At 33.2% G+C, this 21,416-nt stretch overlaps 1 protein-coding gene across 1 annotated transcript in view; it reads left to right on the forward strand.

Annotated features, from left to right (window-relative positions):
* The first annotated feature begins 854 nt into the window (after positions 1 to 854).
* The window catches only part of LOC106466729 (MOB kinase activator-like 3), a 40,916-nt gene continuing 20,354 nt past the window's right edge, over positions 855 to 21,416 (forward strand). Inside the window, exons 1-4 of the mRNA XM_022394813.1 lie at positions 855 to 913; positions 8,442 to 8,592; positions 9,539 to 9,632; positions 17,475 to 17,608. Of these exons, the coding sequence (XP_022250521.1) occupies positions 887 to 913; positions 8,442 to 8,592; positions 9,539 to 9,632; positions 17,475 to 17,608 (406 nt within the window). The 5' untranslated portion in view covers positions 855 to 886. The remainder of the gene's footprint in view (positions 914 to 8,441; positions 8,593 to 9,538; positions 9,633 to 17,474; positions 17,609 to 21,416) is intronic.

The raw sequence follows: 21,416 nt of genomic DNA on the forward strand, positions 1-21,416 counted from the left end.
TAAGGTATTATTATTATTATATATTTTTGGACAATTATTAAGAAAAACACAAAAAGGATTATCCAATATAGTGTTTTTTCGAAGGATGTTGAAGGGAAACCCTGAGACAAACGTATATCAAAGAGACTTAAATTGTCAGCCTGAACAGCATGACTGATACAATAAAAATTATGCTGTTGCATTGTCTATACCCTAAACATGTTCAACGGCTAATCAACGCCGTTAGAAACAGTAACAAGGTGATTTGGGTCAGCTGTCAAAATGTTTAGTGGTTTCAGTGCACAATATTCCTTTGACAATTTTATTTGAGTGGTGGGGTGAAATATCTGGTAATGTGAATTCGAATATTAGGGACAATAAGTTTATAGCCTTGGAAATCCATATGTAGTCTTCTTCTTCGATAAAAAGTATTTTGATTGGTATTATAAGCTTGTTACATTTTTTAGTTGTTCTTGTTGTAGTGTGTACTTTTATTTCAAGTTATTTTAAGCTTTTTTTTTTGCTAGGTATACAAACGCGAAGAACCAAGTTAATTTAATTGTGGTTGGTTATTTTACTGGGAGAAGTGTGTCCTCGATGGGCCAGTTTTGATATATTACAAATTAACAGTATCTTATTTTCTTATAAATATCCAGAGGACTCTGTTAAATAGAGTAAACATGGCAAACTTTGTTGAGTTTTTTCAAAAAGGAAAGGTAAGGATATTTAATTGTGACATAAAATTGTAAAACGCATTTGATATGTAACTTTAATATATATACAGTTCAGTTTATATGTTATTGTCTGTACGATGTGTTTTCTTTCACTGGAACGACGTAATATTAATAACTTTACTTCTTTTTTTTTCTTTCTTGTTATTCATCACTGTCATCAGTGAATTTTGTCAATGTTACATCAATTATTTAGTTTGACGGTTGGTATACTATTTTCTTTTATTCTTAATATTAAATGAAATCTTTTAATGTAATTTTTAATCAGCGTATTTGGAATATCAAATCAAGCGCACTAGACAGTAGACTGCAGTGACAAGAACTAGTACTACTAGTAGAATATAATTCGTTCTTTTTTTAAATTCTGGAAGAACTAGAAGTTCAAAAAAATTGTGATTATTATTACATGTAACGTTTCCGAATCATAAGTTCTTATTAACAACAAAGACTGAAATACATAATTTTAAGTACATAATTATCATAAGTTTGGCCTCTATTTTTGTTATTTACATTAAATTGATTAATGATATTGATAGGAGCATAACTAAACTAGTATTTAGTAAATTAGTGAAGTATGCTGACTAAGTATTTCTAGCTGTAATGAGAATATTAATGTATTACATAATGAATTGAATCAGTTGATATGAAGGGGAAATGTTTGGCAAATGACCTTTAGTTATATTAATATTATTATTAATTTCTGTTCAAAGCAAGCTACCTACATAGATCAGAACTAAAAATATATACCTGGTAACTGAGCATAGGTAATGAAATATGTAGTTCAACCATATTACTTACAATGATTAAAATGCATTTTTTTCATTAGTTCAGTACCCAAGCTGTTAGCATATATGCCCATAAAATAAGTGCAAGTTAATGCATTTGGAAATTTTGAATTGTCATTTATTTGGAACCTACTCAATAATGTGACTGAAAAACAGTTTGTGACATAGTTGTAGATAATTGTAGATGGAAGTGTTATGTTATGTTTTACTTTCTCAACAGTGAGTGTGAAAGGAATGTCTTGAAAAACCAAATGATTTCTTGTCTGTATATTATGTTATTACAAAAAATAAAACTGCATATATATATGTCAGATTACAGTCATATCAACCTCAACATATTGAACATATGTTGTTTCATATTCCTTTTTTACAAAACAGTGTGTGAAACTAATCTAGCATTCTTTGTTTCTTTCAGATGTGGATTAACAATCATCCATTACATTATGCATCAAACATGAATTGCATAATGTGTTGAACATAAATTAATTTCAACTTACTGCTTACATTATCAATAATCATCTCTTCCTAGGTGCATACTACTAGTTACTCTAGTGTCAAAACAATAGTTTTTCATGTGATGATGAATGACATTGGGTTTATCATTGTGTAATATGTTTATTGTTGATTTGTTCTTATCTTAAAGATATGTAAAGTATTGTAAACAAGTAACATCCACATATGCTTAGTTGCAAAGTAGAAATAGTTGACTAAGGATTTAATAATACATATATATTTATATATATATATAGAGAGAGAGAAAGCAACAGTTTGTAGAACAGCAGTCCAAATGACATTTATAATTCTGTGTTATCATTCTACTGGCTGTGTGTGAAGGTTTGTTCAATAGCCAGAAAATCAAAGTTAGTCCTAAACATTTGAAGGTTTATCATGTGGCATTCAAGAAGTGACAGATTTTTTTTTCTCTTGTTGACAGAAACTGGTTTACAGTGTTTGAATAGTAATCACATTGTAAATTTCGCTATCGTGGAAAATTTAATCTTTTGTATGTATAATGCCCATCACTTAAACAAGTTGTCATGTAAGAAAAAAAACACCAAAGCATTATACATAGTTTATCCTTCTGTGTGTGGAACAGACCATTATGGTGAAGCATAGGAGGGTATGTTTAGTTACTACATCTAATAAAATGTACTGAATTCCTATTTCACAAGACGTAAGAGAAGTGATAACACAAAACTGTTAATTAACTAAATATCCCTAATAAAAACAATAAGTAAACAGCAAAACAGAAAAGAGTAGCACAAACAGTGTGATGAGAAAACTAATATGGACCTTCAACTATAAAAAGTTACTAAAAGCTAGAGAGAGAATGTTATTATCAGTCACAGTTTTTAAAACAACACTGTTGATTGACTAAACATATGCTTTGGAGAGCAAGGAAGTATAGAGTTACATCAGTGCTTTTTTTCCAACATTAAAATTAGTTTTAGTGTATATTTTATGTTTCATACTTAATCTACCATAAAAAGACAGTGAATGTTTAACTACTTGGAATGATGACTATTTAATAAATATTTGTTTTGTCTAGGTCAATTGCAGTTTGTTTAATTGTCTGGAATAGGGTGCTCTTGCAATTTAAGCTTACTGTATGTAGCTATATGAATATCCTATATAACATCAAATGCGTACGCATAAACAACATGACTATTTAATCTTTATTTGAAATACTTACTGGTCTATATAATGCATTTTCAATCTACATGTGAATGTTTTATTTTATTTATATGAATTACTTGTAAATTAAAAATGGTTTTCAATCAAATATAAACTGATTATGACAAATTCATGAGTAAATTATGCAACTTAGTACAATCAAAGTTTTGAATGTACACTTTCACTTCTGAATTTATTCCTTATTGTTTGGACCTCTTGGGTAGAGATATCTTGCTTTCACATGTCTGTTACCCTCCTTCTTCCCTTGTAACCTTTGTTTCCCCCTTTTCCCCATCTAGAGGCTCTTAGCAGTGTCACTGATTCCCTGGAATCATTAACTAAAGCAGCCTCCTTTCTTCATTAGTTTCAAGTTTATCCCAGTCTTAGCCCACCACATCTGTCCACTGACCTCACCCACCCCTCCTCTTCATTAAGTTCCAGTTTATCACCTCCCCATCACCTTCCACCCATCATCCAAATAATTGGTGCCCATCATGTTGGTTCAAGTCCCATGGGAACCATAGGCTCATTTTACTGTAGTCAGATGGGTCACTTAATCCTTGACCCATGGTCTAGCTGTCTACCTTTCTTCACCTCCATGATATTATCTCAGGTTTGTCCACGAAGACCATGTCTATCAGTTCTGTGTCCTTCCATTCAGAATACAATTAGCCCCTATGTATTCTATCACATTATGTGGGTTTTCGCTCCTCATCTCCATGGTCTGGGACTCCAGTTGCTCTTTTACATGGACAACTGGCTTTTCCCCTCCCAAGATAACTCCTCAGATAAAACTTCACTTCTTCATGTGGCCATTCTCTTGGGAGGCTCGTCAAGATTTCCAAGTCCTTTCTAACACTGACCCATTATTTTATTCACCTCTGGATACTTTTCAACGCTCACCTCAGTTGTACTCAAATATCTCCTTGTCTACAAGACCACTGGAGCCTAGTCACTAAAATCTGTGTCTATCCTTCTCCTACTGTGTAGGAGGTTCTATCTCATTTAAAGACTATGGTTTCTTTGGAACTTTTCAATCCACCCAGACATGCACATATGCACCCCCTACAGTGGGCCCTGTATGGTCTGTGGAACCTGTCATGGGATCCACTAACCTCACGAGTCGTCTTTCCTTTCCTTCTTGCCCCCCAGTGGCACAGCGGTATGTCTGCAGACTTACAATGCTAGAAATCTGATTTCGATACCTGTGGTGGGCAGAGCACAGATAGCCCATTGTGTAGCTTTGTGCTTAATTCCAAACAAACAAACCTTTCCTTCTCCTGGAGGTTCTTGCCTGGTGGCTGATATGCTGAAACACCACCACTGGCATTACATTACCTCCTTTGAAGTCTGACCTACACCTGTTTTACTGACACATCTCTCACCAGGTGTGGAGCATCCTTGAACGACTCTCATAATTTGGATACCTGGACCTCAGAGGAGCATTCTCTCCACATCAACTTCCTGGATCTGCTTACAGTTAAATGGGCATGCTTTCAATGTCTGCCCCTCTTGGTTGATCATTTAGTCGTGGTCCACTCAGACAAATCCTCAGTGATGTCTCATATAAACCATCATGGGGCAGCCATACCAGAACCCTCTGCTTCTAGACTTTGGATCTTCTGTATTGGGCCCATTCTAGTCAGGTGTTTTTAATTGTCTGTCATGCTCTGGGCATTTTGGACATCCTTGTTCACTACCTTTCACAACTGTACTGCATTCCACCCACAGAATGGTCCTTTCACCTTTAGTTTCCCAATTGGGTTGTTCTGAACTTGCTACTTCTCTAATGGATGCATTTACCTCCCCACTTTATACCAAAATGCCTCTCTTCTGGTCTCTTGTTCTTCACCCATAGGCCCTTACTGTTGATATACTCAGTCTGGACACCCAATACTGAGTATAGTTGGTTGATCACTACTGGCCTACCCAATTTTGATTTCCTATTCTATGTCTCCTCTCGACCAAACCATCTCTTTTACTTCCCACATTTCCATCCCTTCTTGTACATCCTCTCACACCTTTTTTCTTTGATAATGTCTCATCCCTTGAACTTCATATTTGGGATTTGTTCAGTCCATTGCATTGCACATCGAGCTGGACTTTTCAAATGTGTAGCCTTCTTTCTTTCTCATTCCTATTATTTTTTCATCTTTTCTATGTATCAACAGAAATGGTGGGCTTATTGCCATTGGTCTCTCCTTCATCATTTCCTATTTGGCAGACCTACCTGATATCTCCTCACCTCTTTCTTTACTTGACTATTCCACTTGGCTTGTTTGTTTTTAATATTGTACTGTATCAAGTTGCTCTATACACTAAATTCTGCTTTTCCAAGCTTCACAATGTTTTTTCTTCCCCTGCTCTTACCATTCTTTTATGATCCTTCCTACTGCAATGCCCTCTATTCCCACTCCATTACTTGAATGTCATTTTTCATGCCTTCATTCTCAACCTTTTGAATCCCTTACTATATGCTCTTTCTGTTGCCTCTCACTCTCAAACTTATTTCCTTTTCTTCTTTGCATGTGGTTGTCATCATTCTGACATTTATCCTAACTACTACTCCTAGACCTTTTTGCCACAGCTCATACATTCTTCTTTACCTCAACTGTTTTTTCCTTCCTTAGACTTTGGTTTCTAAGGAAAGATGTCCCCCATATTCTCCCATTTATATGGACATTCTGCTCTGTACAGACTCTTGTGTCCAGTCCAGGTGTTTGTTTTGTTTCTCGAGTACTTCCTCTTTTAAAGTTTTCACAACACTCTTTTCATTCTTTGGGACCCCTCCTCTATAGAGACCTTTCTTCCTCTACTGCTAGATCCTCCAACTCATCTAGATCATTTACTCTTTTTTTGGAGGTGGATGGTCGACAACTATTTTGAGTCTCCTCTAACCAGATTCATCTACTGACAGCCTCTGGCAACCCACCATCATTGACTGTGTGAGGAGATTTTTTGGGCTAGCATGTGGACTACCACACTCACATTCTTCTCGCACTGATTCCACCATCTAGCTGTCTTGTCTCCACCAATGGCCATTCTTCAATTGACCCTGCACCTGTAACAGGTGAGAGTATTCATCTACTTTTTCTTTTCTCATCTTTATTCTACTTTCAGATCCCCCTAGGCAGCTAGTGTTGCCTGTGAAGGTATACTTATTCAAAATCTATATGGTTGGTCTTGGAGAATCTTCACTGATTGGGACCTAACTACTGATGCTAGAATTAGGGATCCATCTGCAGTAAGAAGTGGGACAGGGGTGTTTCTGAAGTGTAGTGTGGATCACCCCACTTCATTTTGATACCTACAATTTCCAAATTTAATTTAGATACATATCACAATAACAATCTCTTATATATGTCTCTATCATATTTTACACTCCTTCAATGGCATGGATCCTCAGTATCTGATGGCAGAGTAGATGATGTTATTTAATATCCAGCTATGATGTATTGCTCACACACCACACCATACTTCCAGAGCAGGCAAGGGTCTCATAGAGTTCGATGGTCAAGTATTTGTTATATAAGTAACCATACTAATTGTGTCCAATACAGTGCCTTTCTCCTGCAAATGGCATGGGGTCTCTAGTGTCTGCCGGAGGTAGAGGAGCTGTGCATCGGCACTTATCACAAGTACCCTTCTCTTACTAGTCAATAATGTAGGGGTTCTATTCTCCATGTAAAGTCAAGACAGAGTAGTCTGCTATATGATCATTAGCTGATCAAGTGATATGTCCACTTTCATCCCTATTTTATGTGATTCCTCTTTTCAAGTTTAGTAGCCAGCTCTACTTAGCTTTTTTTTTAGCAATAAGTTTTTTCATTAGACTTATATATTTAAAGTGGATTATTATTATTATTTTGCAGATTAATAATGACTCAGTGAGCCAGGTGGCCATCTTTCATTTGGCTTTCCTTTTTACACTTACATGTATGTATACGGTCTATATTGTATTTCCCGTGCTGTTTATGGTATTTTTTATTTTTTTAATCCACTCTTGAAATTTTAAGGAGTGCTGTTATATATGCTCCTTGAACATGGTTACAAAGTAAGAAGGAGCATGAACCCAATTGTGCTCCTCAAAAAAAAAAGAAGCCCTTCTTCAATTCTTTCCAATTGAAACCTGTATCTTGTCCTCTGTGCCCATACTTTCCTCATTTTGAACCTTTGCCCTCCTGGTCCTTGTACCTCTCACTTAAAAACTTTTTCCTCCTCTTCCTTTTCTCCTGTAGCCATGAATACTTTGATGTTTATGCCATTCATTTTTCCCGTATTCTTTTCCATCACTCCTTTATTCTTCTCCATCCTGATTGCACTTTTCTCTCTAAAATGTCTGTGGCATGTGAACTGGACAGCATGTTCACTCCAATATTTCTCACCTTTATTCACACTTTGATCATGATTCTGTCCTGTTCATGCAGTCTATTGTTACTTGGCCCACACCACTCCATTTTGTGGCTCCCAGATCTGTCTCTTCATTCCTTGGAATCCCTCTTCCACCCACAATATTTCTCCCATTACCCTTACTGGATGGCTTCATCAACTCATTCATTTAGCATATTCTTCATTGGATGAGGATGTTCATTGATGCTTCCAGGTAACATCTCATCAAATCCCTTATCCAACTTTCTCCCTGGCTGCTCACCTCCATCATCTGTTGGAGGAAATTGTTCAGGCTGGTCTGTGGATGACCTCTCACACTTTAATTGCACACTATCTTTATCATATGGCTGCAGGCTAACTCCAGTTGCCGTTTTTCATACATCTTACCAGCTCTGACTGGCTAAGTTCTTTTTTATTTTGTCTTACCTCTTCAGAGCCCCTCTCATACCTCACTGGATCCTGCTCAGTAGCAAATTATGCCTGCCAGGGTATACTTATCCTAAATCTACACTATTGGTGGAGAGTTGTTGCATGTTCAGTTTTATGCAACAGTGCAGCAATATCGTGTGAAAATGCGTGATTTTAGGTGGGAGTTTCAAGGTTAGTGGTAAGTGAAAATTGTGTGTATAGAGGATAGCACTGAATTGGTAAAGCTATATATGAGTGGATGTAAGTATTTATCGGAAATACGTTTTCAGTGTTGGAAAATGTTCACCTATGCTGCACATTTGTAAGAAACAGCAAAACTGGATGTGGCAGTATGGATTCTAATGACATGGTGATGCTCCAAAAGTATCTTAATATAATGCATTCAACACCTGTATGTATATGTATATTATTATTAACAACTGAACATAATTTTAAAATTTTCTATTTTATTAAGACATTCCGACCCAAAAAGAAGTTTGAACCAGGTACTCTCAGACACTCGCTCCATAAACAGGCTGAAGCTTCATTAAACTCTGGAATAAACCTTCGAGAAGTTGTAAAGCTCCCACCAGGGGAAAACTTTAATGATTGGTTAGCTGTTCATGGTAAGATATTTCTACTTATTCAGAAGATCTTTCTATATATGGTTAAGTGCTATTAAGCTTGTCAGTTACTTATGGATCTTTAAAATATTTAAAATGTTAGTAAACATTTTAGGAACAATTAAACCCATATTTTGTTTGGATGGTTGATAGTTATTGTTGTCAGTGTTGTTGTTTTTTGTATAAAACAATGTATTAAGGCTAGAACTAATATCTGACTATATGTACATCATGTATTACTTAGAAATTGTAATTGTATTGTCAGTTTAACAAAGCAGTATTAAGAATATACTGTGGGGAATGATAAACTGTTAGAGAAAATATTAGGCTTTTTCTACTAAATGCACTCATATACAAATGTATTACGTGGCTTCTTAGATCTGAAGCATAGTAACACTACGAAGTAAATGTAGAAAGATTCACAACCTGAAAAGAGTTTGAAATAAGAATATATGTAAAGTTACACAGAACATTTTCCTAAAGATTATAATTTACATTTACTCATGATATATTAAGCTACCTTATGTTTACTATGTTGTCTGTTCCCAGATTACACTGAAGAGATAGATCATACAGACGCACCTGAATTACATTTTTTTTCCCTCATATTGTTTTTGATTGGTATATACATATGAGTCACATTTTCTAAAGATTGTTTATATTGCTTATCAATTAGAATATGTACAGAAAAATAATCTTGTTTACATTTCTAATCATATATTTAGTTGAGCTTGATAACCTTTTAAGCATTTGGTTGAAAACTTGTTGTAGTGAGTTTGCTTTATTGTATCTCATGCCTATTTACACTGATAGACATAAATGAACACAGTTTAATAATCCTAAGATGTGAATTTATTTTAGGAAATAAGTCCTAAATTTAATTACCTGAAACTTAAGATTATTTATACATATTGTAATATTCTTCTTAATTTGATGAATTTTTTTCTAGTTGTGGACTTCTTTAACAGAATCAATCTAATATATGGAACTGTCACAGACTACTGTTTAGAAGAAACATGCCCCACAATGTCTGGAGGACCTAAGTAAGTTATGTTCTGTGTTTTCAGTGCTTTTGAAATTTTATAAGTCTACATTCTAATTACTATAATTTAAAATGCTCAAATATGATCTGTTCACTGTCAGTAAATCATCCGGTCCATAGGTTGTGTGACTATGGATAAGTACTGGTTAAAGTTTTAGACTGCCATTATGGCTTCTGTTGCTAACGAGTTGTATATGACTTACACAATGTATTTAAATGGTATAAATGCTCTTCTTGCTTCTGTTTTAAATCATATAGTATTATTACTGTGTAATTATTTTCTGAGGCTCCTTAAAAGGTCCACCAGAATACCAAATTAAGAAGTCAGTGTCTTGTTTAAGAATGAATTTCAGCAAACATTTTTTTTTTTACTTCATTACAGTGTCATCTCTAACCAACCATTCTCCTTCAACTAATGGATTCTGACCATTAAACAAACTAGAGCTTTATTTACCTGTCTGGCAGTTTAGCATGGCTTTTCTTATACTACCAAACAGTATTAGAGTTTTTATGTCAACCCTCTGGATACCTGAACCAAAGGTGACAGTTAAATATCCATCCCTTTGCATTTTTCTTTTGTGCAAATGTGAGAGACGATTAATTATTAGAATTTGTTATAGAATGGATTTAACCATTCTGGCTTCTCATATACTTTATGTGGTTGGTTATGTTTTGAACAATGAATAAGAATTGCTGCTCTCTAACATTTTGTATCATTTGTTTATATCTTGTATCATATCACCTAATCTTTTTAATGTTGACATCATATCATCACATGCTGACTTTTGTCCTTTATGAACAAACTCAAGACTAATACTGCAATCTGTGTAAGTTTGCTCGTCTTTCTAAGGGAAGTGGTAAAAGAGGTCCAATGACAGTATCATTACTTAACCGATCGTGATAAATGCTGGAATGTAACTCAAATATTGTGTTTTCCATCAATGTAATTCATCCAAAAGATTATATATGTGTGTGTATTAGTCTCATGTCTAAGACATGGTTAGGTGTTTCATTACTATTGGGTTCTATTGGCATGTTTGTCTATTCATATGATTTTACACAATTAAGCAAACACTACAAGAGTTCCACCTTTAAATGGGATGTAGTTCCTCAGAGATTGACAGAAACTAATGTTTGGCTACATTCATTTGATTTTTCCTTGTTGTTGCCTGAAAATGTTTTATTTAATTCATTACTGAGTAGTTTAAGCTTTACATATTAAATGTTTATACGAACACATGAATCCCATGCAAACTCATAAATAGTTTTAAGTAACTTAATTTTAAGAAATGTATCATTTTATTCCATTATACCATTAAATTACATTGTTTTCTTTCAAACATAATGAATGAAATATGAAGGAAAATTTATCTCGCACTATTACCAAAAAAAAGATAAAATTCAACAAATATAATTTAGCCAGGTGTGTAACAAAGCTCTTTTTGGTTTGAATTTGTTATTTGCACAAATTTGAACCTTGTCTTCATATCATATGGTGATTTAAATATTTTCATTAATAAATATATTGGAGATGTTAATATATCATGTTTGTGGCATAATGGAGCATAAATCCTTGTTTATTTAAGTATGCATGCATAGATAAGTGGCTTGGAAGCTGCTTACAGTAAATGGAAGTATATATGAGTGCATTGAAACAGAAGTGAAGAATTTTGCATACTGACATTGTAATTAGAATTATTTATTATTTTCTCTGACATTTTTTGAATAACAATAATTGGTGACAACTGAGAACCACATTAAGTTTTGCAATAATGTAAGAAAATGTACACGAACCCTTTACTACACTACCAGTTGTAAAGGCATGTGCATCTATGAAAAAGGGAAACTAAGAACATTCAAAAGATAATAAATATATAACAAAGCATAAATAAAAGAAAAAGAAAAATTTAATAAATAATTATTATAAAATTATCGATCATTTTATGAGTACAAAGAATTTTGCTTCAAGCTAACATTATGATTGATAAATGATTGATAGATTGATTGGAAAAAAGACAGGTTTACATAAGTATTCTATATTTTGGTACAGACTCATTAACTACCATGCATGTCAGAATTTCTCTTTCTTGATGTGACATGGCTTTAGGTTTCCAACCACTTTTGAAAAATATTCCATCAGTGTCATAGTGCAGTTGTTTCTATCAATCAATTTTTTTAGGAGATAAAAGACATTAAAAGCATTTTTCTCAAAATTGCTCCAAACTATAACGATGTATTTTTTGTCACAACAATTTGAGACTATCAATGATGTCATGCCATTAAAACATTACATCTAGAATGACACCTATTGGCTAAGCTTATGCCTCAGTGTAATTGCAAAGAATAAAGATCAAATGTTATATTGCAGAACAACTCAATATCTTTCAAAAGTTTTATTTTAAACCAGTTTTTGAAATAATAGTATGATATGCTGCTGTACAATATGCAATTTATTTGTGTGGATTAAGTTTTAATCTAGATTCTGAATACTTTAAGTTTGGTATTAACTTACTAGGTAAATACTTAATTTAAACAGTTTATTTTTTTGTTAGGGAACAGTGTTATTCTTTGCAAGATCTAAAATATGCTTGATAAAATAAAAAGACTTAAAACTTCTAGACCTTTCTGGGGAAACAAACTGATCTTTTCCTATAAGAATTGTAGCAGAATCAATGCATAAGAAATGTCAGTGATGTGTAAAGGGTGAGCTAAAGCCTCTGCCTTCCTGTCCTTATGCCCAAAAAGTATCCTTTTTTTTCTGTCATAAAAATTGTCAACAACTATAAAGAGATACACCTCATTACACACTTTGCTTGCTGTGAGTTATTAGGAAAAAAAAAACATTTCAGCATAACAATGAATGGCACACAGGGACTTCCAAGTCTTTATAGTAAAATAAATTACTTCGATATGCTATTAAGTGTTACTATGTAATAATTCACTGTTTACTTTTAGATGATAAGAATGGTTGTAAGACCAATTGAATAGAAATATAAGAGGTTCTGTTTACTTCTGTGGTTTTTACCTTATTTGTACCAGAGGCAACCCACAGTCTCCATAGTCCTCTTCATGTTACTGAGAAATGTCATCCTTTTCTGAAAAAAGATTCAATATAGACTTAGTGCCATCACCCAGGTCAGTATTTGAAGCAGAAATAGTGTATACTTTTATTGTCTATATCAAGTTACTTAATGAAGAGGAATTTAGTATAGAACCCATTCCACAGCATGAGTTTTAGATCTTATTGAAGAAGGATGTACAGAACTTATTACTGTTATCCACAACATGAAATAAGGGTTCATTAGTGCATAAAAAGTTCCAGACACAATAACAGAGTTAGTATTGAATCCAAAACTCTAATCCACTGTAAAAAACATAAGAGGCACAGTTCATTAGAACACTGTAAAAACCAGTGTAAGAATAATTCTTAAGATCTTAAATTCATAGTGTTTATGCTGCTTAGAAATTGTTTTGTTAACTAGTATGTTTGAAAACATAGATTAATTGCAGCCTAATGTGAAAAGCTAAAACAAACATTCATTATTTATTATTTTCTCTTAAAAACATGAAACGTAGAAGACTCAAACTGATTATATACATATAATGACTCAGGTATATGTGTATCTGTGCTTTGCCTATGTTTACTAGCTGTAAAATGTGCACTTTTCATTTCATCTACTTGCACATTCCAGATGACTCTAGATGTCTTAATCTTTGTAAGACTGACTCTCCTTGAGTGATTGTGTGAGGAATGATGATATATTTTGTCATTCTCTTCATACAGCCAGAATTAGGATCAAAAACAAATTAATTCCAATTATAAACTTATCCACGTAGAGGGAAGTACTTGTAGATTTACTTAGCAAATGAGATGAAACAGAAGAACAAACCATAAAATTGTCAGTAACACTCAATTCAACTTCATTGATCGAGGTTGATATCAACCAGTAAGTATCTGCTGCGAAAGAATTCAATTTTAAATTTGCAATATGCTGACATTCTTTTGGCTACTTGTACATGGAAGTGAATACATGCATTCATGGTTTAACGTGTTATGCTTTATGTGATCATAAAACTGGTATTTCCAAAATTGTTTTGCCAAGCAATTAAAAAAATTACTGACCTACCTACTCACATTTTAAATCATTTTAGGTTTACAGCAAAAAAAAATATTTTTAAGTCTGGCCTAATTGAAACTCTGTGCTTGTGGAATCAGTAATGAACAGTATGAGCACATGTTAGTAAAGGATCAAAGCATATAAAATATTATTAAAGTTCATCCAAGAGGTTCTTAAATGGATTAACATCCAGGGTGTGTGTGGACCAGATAAAATGTTGGTAGTGGGGCTCTGTATGTATCATGATAAACTGAAAATGATACCAATACTTATTACAATACACCCTGATGCTTCCCTTTTAAAAAGAGGAAACATGGGTCAAAACACCACTATGCCTAAATGGGCATTCAGTCATCAAATAACTGTTTTTAGAAAAGTAAAGCAACACTGTACCTCATGGCACCTAAACAGGTACTAGTATTTAAAACACAAAATTGTCAAGAAAAGGAATGGAATATAAAAGTCATATCTTTAAAGTTTGGGAAATTTTCACGTTTGAAAATTACTTTTATCATCAAATTATATTCTTTAATAAATGAGAACATTGGCATATTTTCATCACTTCTGTTCATGTTGTTTACTCTTTGATTTTGTATTTTCAGAAGGCCAAGTGTTGAGAAACTTAATATTCCAAACTCAGTACCCGTATTTGGGATCACACATTCAGAGGTTTGAATTCTTGGTAATTCCACAAAAAACTTTGTGGTTGTGACGCATACAAAAAAACGTCTGATATAACACCTGATGACAGCCGGAAAATTCACTTGTCAAAACATTGTGAAAATACTAATGCACATCATAAAGATGAAAATAATTATACCATTAGTAATACTAACACCTTGACTGCAAAATTATAGTAAAAATCTGGATGACAGTGCTGTACAGTTTATAAAAATGGAAGCACCAACAAAGACAAAAAAATCATGGCAAAATGTAAGAAACTAAGGTACCAAAAATGCAGATAGATCTACTGTGAACACCCTAGTTTGAAGTTTGTGTCATACTCTTGGAATGATATGAGCACATGTGAATGGTAGCACTGTTATCTGAAAGGTGTATACCACTTTTAAAGTGTTAATGCAATATAAAATAATGAACCTGATCAGCATCTATGTTCAGATACATGGTGCCAGTCATTCATCTTATCAGTGAACTAAGTGGACGTAGTTCAAGCTAGTAAAATGTGCTCCATACCATCATTCTGCCTCCAGGTTCTTGTACTGGGAGAACATCGCATGTTGGGTAGTGTTTCACACCTTACATAAGTATCTTTATTAATTAGTTCTTTCTTTAGTATAGAATAAGTAGTATTGTGACTCATCAAACCTCATGACTCATTTCCTGTGATCCATAGTTGAATAAAAGCACTACTTTAACTTTTCATCATGGGTTTCTAGTAACACATAGATTTGTGTAGGGGTCTCCAACTAGTAACCCTTTTATTTTAGTGTCTTGCACATATATGGGTAGAGGTTGTATTGTCATATCCAGAATTAATGGTTTTAGTTCATTTAGATCATGCCTTCCTATCTAAACTTGGGCTGCAAGAGAAGTTAGCCATTGCTCTTGGCTTGTTGTGTTCCCTTTCCTTCCCTGTCTGATTCTCATTCTGAAGAACATTTTATGGTTAGTCAAAGCTATTTCTTATCTCACTCATACTGAATCTTTCAGGAAGGCTCATAAAGGTTTATATTCTAGCTACATTGACAAATTGACTTGTGCAGTTGATACATCTTGTTTACTGTGATGTTTCTGAACACCGTGAAAGTGATTTTGGGTTACATTTAACTATGTTTGCCATTTGGTGATTCTTTGGCATTATCCTTATAGGATATCTTATAGACTGGGATGTAGATAAATCAGAATATGTTCTTATATTTATTTACATCATAATGCAGTTTCTTTGCTTTGAGATTCCATTGGCCTTTTGTTGTGATTCTTCAAGCCAAGTGGAATCCCTGTCAGGTTAACTGTTCTCTATTACCTGCTTATTTTCCTTTTTAGCCCACAATTAAAAAAATGTATGCCACCTCAGGTATTCTTATACCTTCCAACAACTGTGCTAATAATTCTAGATGTGCCTTAGGTTGTGAATTTATTTATCAAACAACGATGGCAACAACAGCAACAGAAAATAGATTGATCATGCTTATTTCTTAAAATGTGAGACTGTGTATATGTTTGTCCTAGACAAAACTCCAGAATTTATGTTGGAGTTTCACCAAAGGGAGATTCCCTTCAGAAGTAGACAAAGGATGTCACCCTGTAGCTGATGATGCTTTGTCAAATACCTTTTTCTACCTCTACATGCATGGCCTTACATAGATTACATCAGAGATTAGGTGCCTGTTCTTCATAGCTCCAATTCATATGGAGATCACTTTATGTCTCTCTTTTTTATTTTTTCCTTACCCTTTTTTGGTGTTCCCGTTGTACTGTCCTAGGGTTATTTCTGCCAAAGTTTATTCAATTTTCTCTCAGTACCCACTGATTAGGTCAATTTTGTGACTAGGCCAGATTTTTTTCAAGGGCATGTCCAGTCATTAATTACTACTGATCCCCTCTTCCAAGAATCTTCAACAATATAACTGCATTACAGCATTTTCCAATTTGGCCCTGTTTACCTCTTATGAGACCACTTCTGACCACACCTGAGAATGTGCATGGCTCCATAGGTTCTGTTATTGCCACTTGACTTTGTTGAGGTGTGTTTGGGGTTAGGAGGTATGCTGCTGAGAAGAATGCTCAAGTGTCTTTTTTTGTAGGTCCAACCTTCTTGATGCTAGTGTGCTCAACTTGTTTTTTCCATGATTTTATTCCATTTACTTCCACTATGTTTCTGGATTCTACTCAAACTTTATTTGGTAATTTAATTAATTTTTTGTGGTGTAGGTTGTTATCATCCTATATGAGCCTTACCTTTGAGGAACCAGTATTAATTATGACACTTTTCAGTTCCCTTCTCTATTTAAGTTTTGAGTGTGCTGGCTTTTAGTGTTTCAGAGATATGTATTCCTAGAATCAAAATTATTTTAAAACAGGTACTTACCTCTGAAATACAATCTTACCAACCTTCCCACAACTGGAAGGAAGGTTTTTTCTCATCATGACTGTAAGCAAAGAAATCAGGCCTATAGTATGAAAGAATGGCTTTTATAAGTTCTCCTGATACATGCATAATAAGTCATGTGGATGTGGGAAAGTGAAGAATCCTGGGTAAGCTAATGCATTGTGTACATTGCATCAAGATATTTGATGACATGAAAGCAACTTGGAACAAAGTTTTTAGTATTTTAGAAGTAAGTGCCTGTTTAAAATTAAATTTAATTCTAAAAAGTTAAAAGGTTTTTTTCACTTTGTCCTTCAATGTAAACTTCAACAGCAGATGTCATTAAACAGCTAGCAAGTTCAACAATCTTTGTAATGGAGATACCTGTCACATACATTGGTGAAAACAATTATGCTTCTTTAAATGGTAATAGGTCGTTACTCTTGCTCATTATTGTGCACAATGGTTGCATTGTGAACTTTTCATTCCCAGTGTTCACCTATAAGACTTGTATAAAATATATCTTATGCCGACTTTCCATACCCACTTGCAAGCACCAGGGATGGTCCCAATAAAAAGTTAAACATCGTGAGTGTGCATTGTATAATATTTAAAAAAGTCACTGAAACTTGAAAGAATATATGTTTTATTATAAATGTTTTTGTAACGTCAATAGGTTCGAGTACCTTTGGGCAGATGGTATCAGATACAAAAAGCCTACACCACTTCCTGCTCCTAACTATGTTTCTCTTTTAATGGACTGGGTAGAAGCACAGATCAATAATGAAGATATTTTTCCTGTAAAAATTGGTGAGTAAATATTAGCTGTTGTTCTTATGATTAATAATCCAGCTTAACTTGGAAAATATTTTTACATTGCAATTTCAGTTAATTTTTTAATGGTCTAAAAGGTGTTGATGTATAGATATTTAGTAGTGAACTTTCATATGTAATTGTGATGTATATTAGTTGCTACAATTGTTTCTGTTAGTATATTTTATTTTCCCACAAACACTTTGAGAAATTTCTGTAGTTTGTTTGTGTGCCAAGGATATTCCAAGTGTAAAATACATGCAATTTTTGGCCCTGATGCAGATTCTACTCATTTCTGTCACCACAGACAAACAGTCAGTAAATCTCTGTTGTTGTGAGGTAGTGTAATTACTAAAACAACTATCATCATTGTTATTATACTTTTCTTATAAGTTGATAACTGACTCCCTTGATATATCCTTTAATAACCAACCTTGAATCTTCACAGGCCTTTAGTTCTATTACTAAAATGTTTGAGTCAAGTTTGAGTTACTTTTTCTACAACTTTATCATTCATACAACAACGATTTAAGAATGACAACTGTACTAAAATAAGTATTTTTACTGTACTATACATATGACAGTTTATAATTTTATACATCTTGTAGAAATGTAGGATAGAAGTCATCCTTAGTGCCTCTAACATTTTAATACACTTGTTGTCTACTTTAACTCTAGTTGTTAAAGCAAAAGCAACAAAACTGTGTGATGTAGATTAGCATTTCATACTTGTGTTTGTTGGGAAATAGAAACAGTCAATTTATCTTTTAATTATGTAATTATGCTTACAGCTGTTGACTTTGACATTTTTTCTTCTACCAAAATTGTGCGAATTGCCAGATGAAAGTCATGCAAATTGCCATTATTTTTTCCTTAGCATCAAGTGCAAGTTGCTTTATGATAAATTAGAACATAAAACTAATTTGTTTTTGTATATGACACCATAAATACTAGTTTATATTTGATAGAAAACCCATTTATTTTATAGGTCATCCACGTGCATGAAATAAAGCACTCGCATACAGTTTAAAAATACATTATATAGAACAGTAATCATGTTTTTAAATAAAAAAAAATTCATTTTTTTATTTACACTTATTTGATACTATGTGTGATACTCATATAACCACATATAGTAAGCTTGCATTGCAAGAGCACCTTGTTGTGGCCAATTAAAAGAACTGCAGCTGATTTAAGCAAAATAAATCTTTATTTAACAGTCACCATTGCAAGTAGGTTATTGGTCATAATGTATTTTATATTCAACTGTTGATTAATTAAACACACCTAATAAACATAATAATAATAAGTAAATAGCAATACAAGACAGAGTAATACGAACAGTTTGATTTAAAAAAGAAATTCAGACCTTTAAATCTAATAAAAAAAATTACACGAGATGTATTACTTGCGTAATGATAAAAATAAGTACATTAGGCATGCAATAAGTTTTACAGAAACAATACAGCCATTACATACTTCACCATATTGGTATGTTCTAATGAATGAAAAGAGCTTTTATGTATAATTTTTTGATGGTTTTTGTAGAACAACTTTTGTTTAAGTAATGAGCATTATATGAATCATAAGATCAAATTTTCCACATGAATGACATTTAATGTGGGATTACTATTTAAGTATTGTCAAATATTTTTGTTAATAAGATTTTTATAAACTGTGGCACTGCTTGAATGCCACCTGACAAACCTTCAAAATAAAAACTAAAATTAATTCAGCCATTGTCTACAATAAAAACTAAAAATTACCTAGCCATTGTACACAATAAAAACTAAAATTAATTCAGCCATTGTCCACAATAAAAACTAAAATTAACCTAGCCATTGTCCATAATAAAAACTAAAATTAATTCAGCCATTGTCCACAATAAAAACTAAAATTAACCTAGCCATTGTCTACAAGCCTTAAATTGTTTACTAGATCTGTAACCAGGTGTACTAGTGGAACCTTAACTTGTTTACTATATCTAAAACCAAGTGTACTAGTGCAACCTTAACTTGTTTACTATACCTGTAACCAGATGTACTAGTGCAACCTTAACTTGTTTACTATATCTATAACCAAGTGTACTAGTGCAACCTTAACTTGTTTACTATATCTGTAACCAGATGTATTAGTACAACCTTAACTTGTTTACTATATCTGTAACCAAGTGTACTAGTGCAACCTTAACTTGTTTACTATATCTGTAACCAAGTGTACTAGTGGAACCTTAACTTGTTTACTATATCTATAACCAAGTGTACTAGTGCAACCTTAACTTGTTTACTATACCTGTAACCAGATGTACTAGTGCAACCTTAACTTGTTTACTATATCTGTAACCAGATGTACTAGTACAACCTTAACTTGTTTACTATATCTGTAATCAAGTGTACTAGTGCAACCTTAACTTCTTTACTATATCTGTAACCAGATGTACTAGTGCAACCTTAACTTGTTTACTATACCTGTAACCAGATGTACTAGTGCAACCTTAACTTGTTTACTATATCTGTAACCAGATGTACTAGTGCAACCTTAACTTGTTTACTATACCTGTAACCAGATGTACTAGTGCAACCTTAACTTGTTTACTATATCTATAACCAAGTGTACTAGTGCAACCTTAACTTGTTTACTATACCTGTAACCAGATGTACTAGTGCAACCTTAACTTGTTTACTATATCTGTAACCAAGTGTACTAGTGGAACCTTAACTTGTTTACTATATCTGTAACCAAGTGTACTAGTGCAACCTTAACTTGTTTACTATATCTGTAACCAAGTGTAATAGTACAACCTTAACTTATAACTATAGTTAAATTGTGCATCATTTTCCATTACATAACAAACAAACTAATGGAAAATGATGCACAATTTAACTATATAGAATTGCCTTGCATATTGTATAATTTTATGTAGTTTCTGGTTTTTGTCACAGAGTAAGTAAAAATGTAAGAAAATGGTTTTTTTTCTTTAGAAAATGAGATATTGACCTTGTTGATGTTAAGGAAGTGGAAACTGTTAATTTTCTTTTGCATGAAATAAACATGGTGTATATATGGCTGAACTTAGAATATCATATGGTACAGCTGTTAATATCTTGGTCATACACTTATTGATCTCAACATGAAGAATGGCTTATACATGTGCGTAATTGTTTGGTTAGAAGTAGACATATACATTGTACATGTATAACATTGTGTAAATTTTCAACTTTTGGAAGAATACTAATTGAATATTGGAAGAATAAAACAAGAATATGTATATTACATGATAGTTAATAAGAAATGAAAGGTTAAGGTATGACTTTTTATGTAGAATTAAGTATCTTTCAAAGTACTTGTAATTACAGGTAGAAAACCAATACTTTGTATTTTAGTCAACCATTGTATAAATATCACGTTTGTAAATTAAGGAAGATATTTAAGTTAAAATGACTTATATTGAAGCATATTTCTTCTGTTGAAAGAATTAATGTATAATTAAGTATATTCCACAGAATAACTAAGAGATGCAATGGGTTTAGAGGACAAGATGTACATTAATCCATTAACTGCGGATGACTGATATTGATGTCATTTAAGTTCTATGGCTCAGCTGCAAATGATGGAAATATCCATCAGTCGCATGTATATATATAACTATAAATATATGCGAATGATGAAAATTACTGTTTTATTGTGATTGATGGCAACTTAGTTTTATCTGTGAGTCAGAAAACGGCAACTGAGCTCCTCCTGCCACAGTTAATGGGTTAAGAAGTTTGGTGCAGGAAAAAAGGCAGACAGGAACCAAATTTAC

Source organism: Limulus polyphemus, unplaced genomic scaffold (assembly GCF_000517525.1).
Source record: "Limulus polyphemus unplaced genomic scaffold, Limulus_polyphemus-2.1.2 Scaffold2363, whole genome shotgun sequence".
NCBI lineage: Eukaryota > Metazoa > Arthropoda > Merostomata > Xiphosura > Limulidae > Limulus > Limulus polyphemus.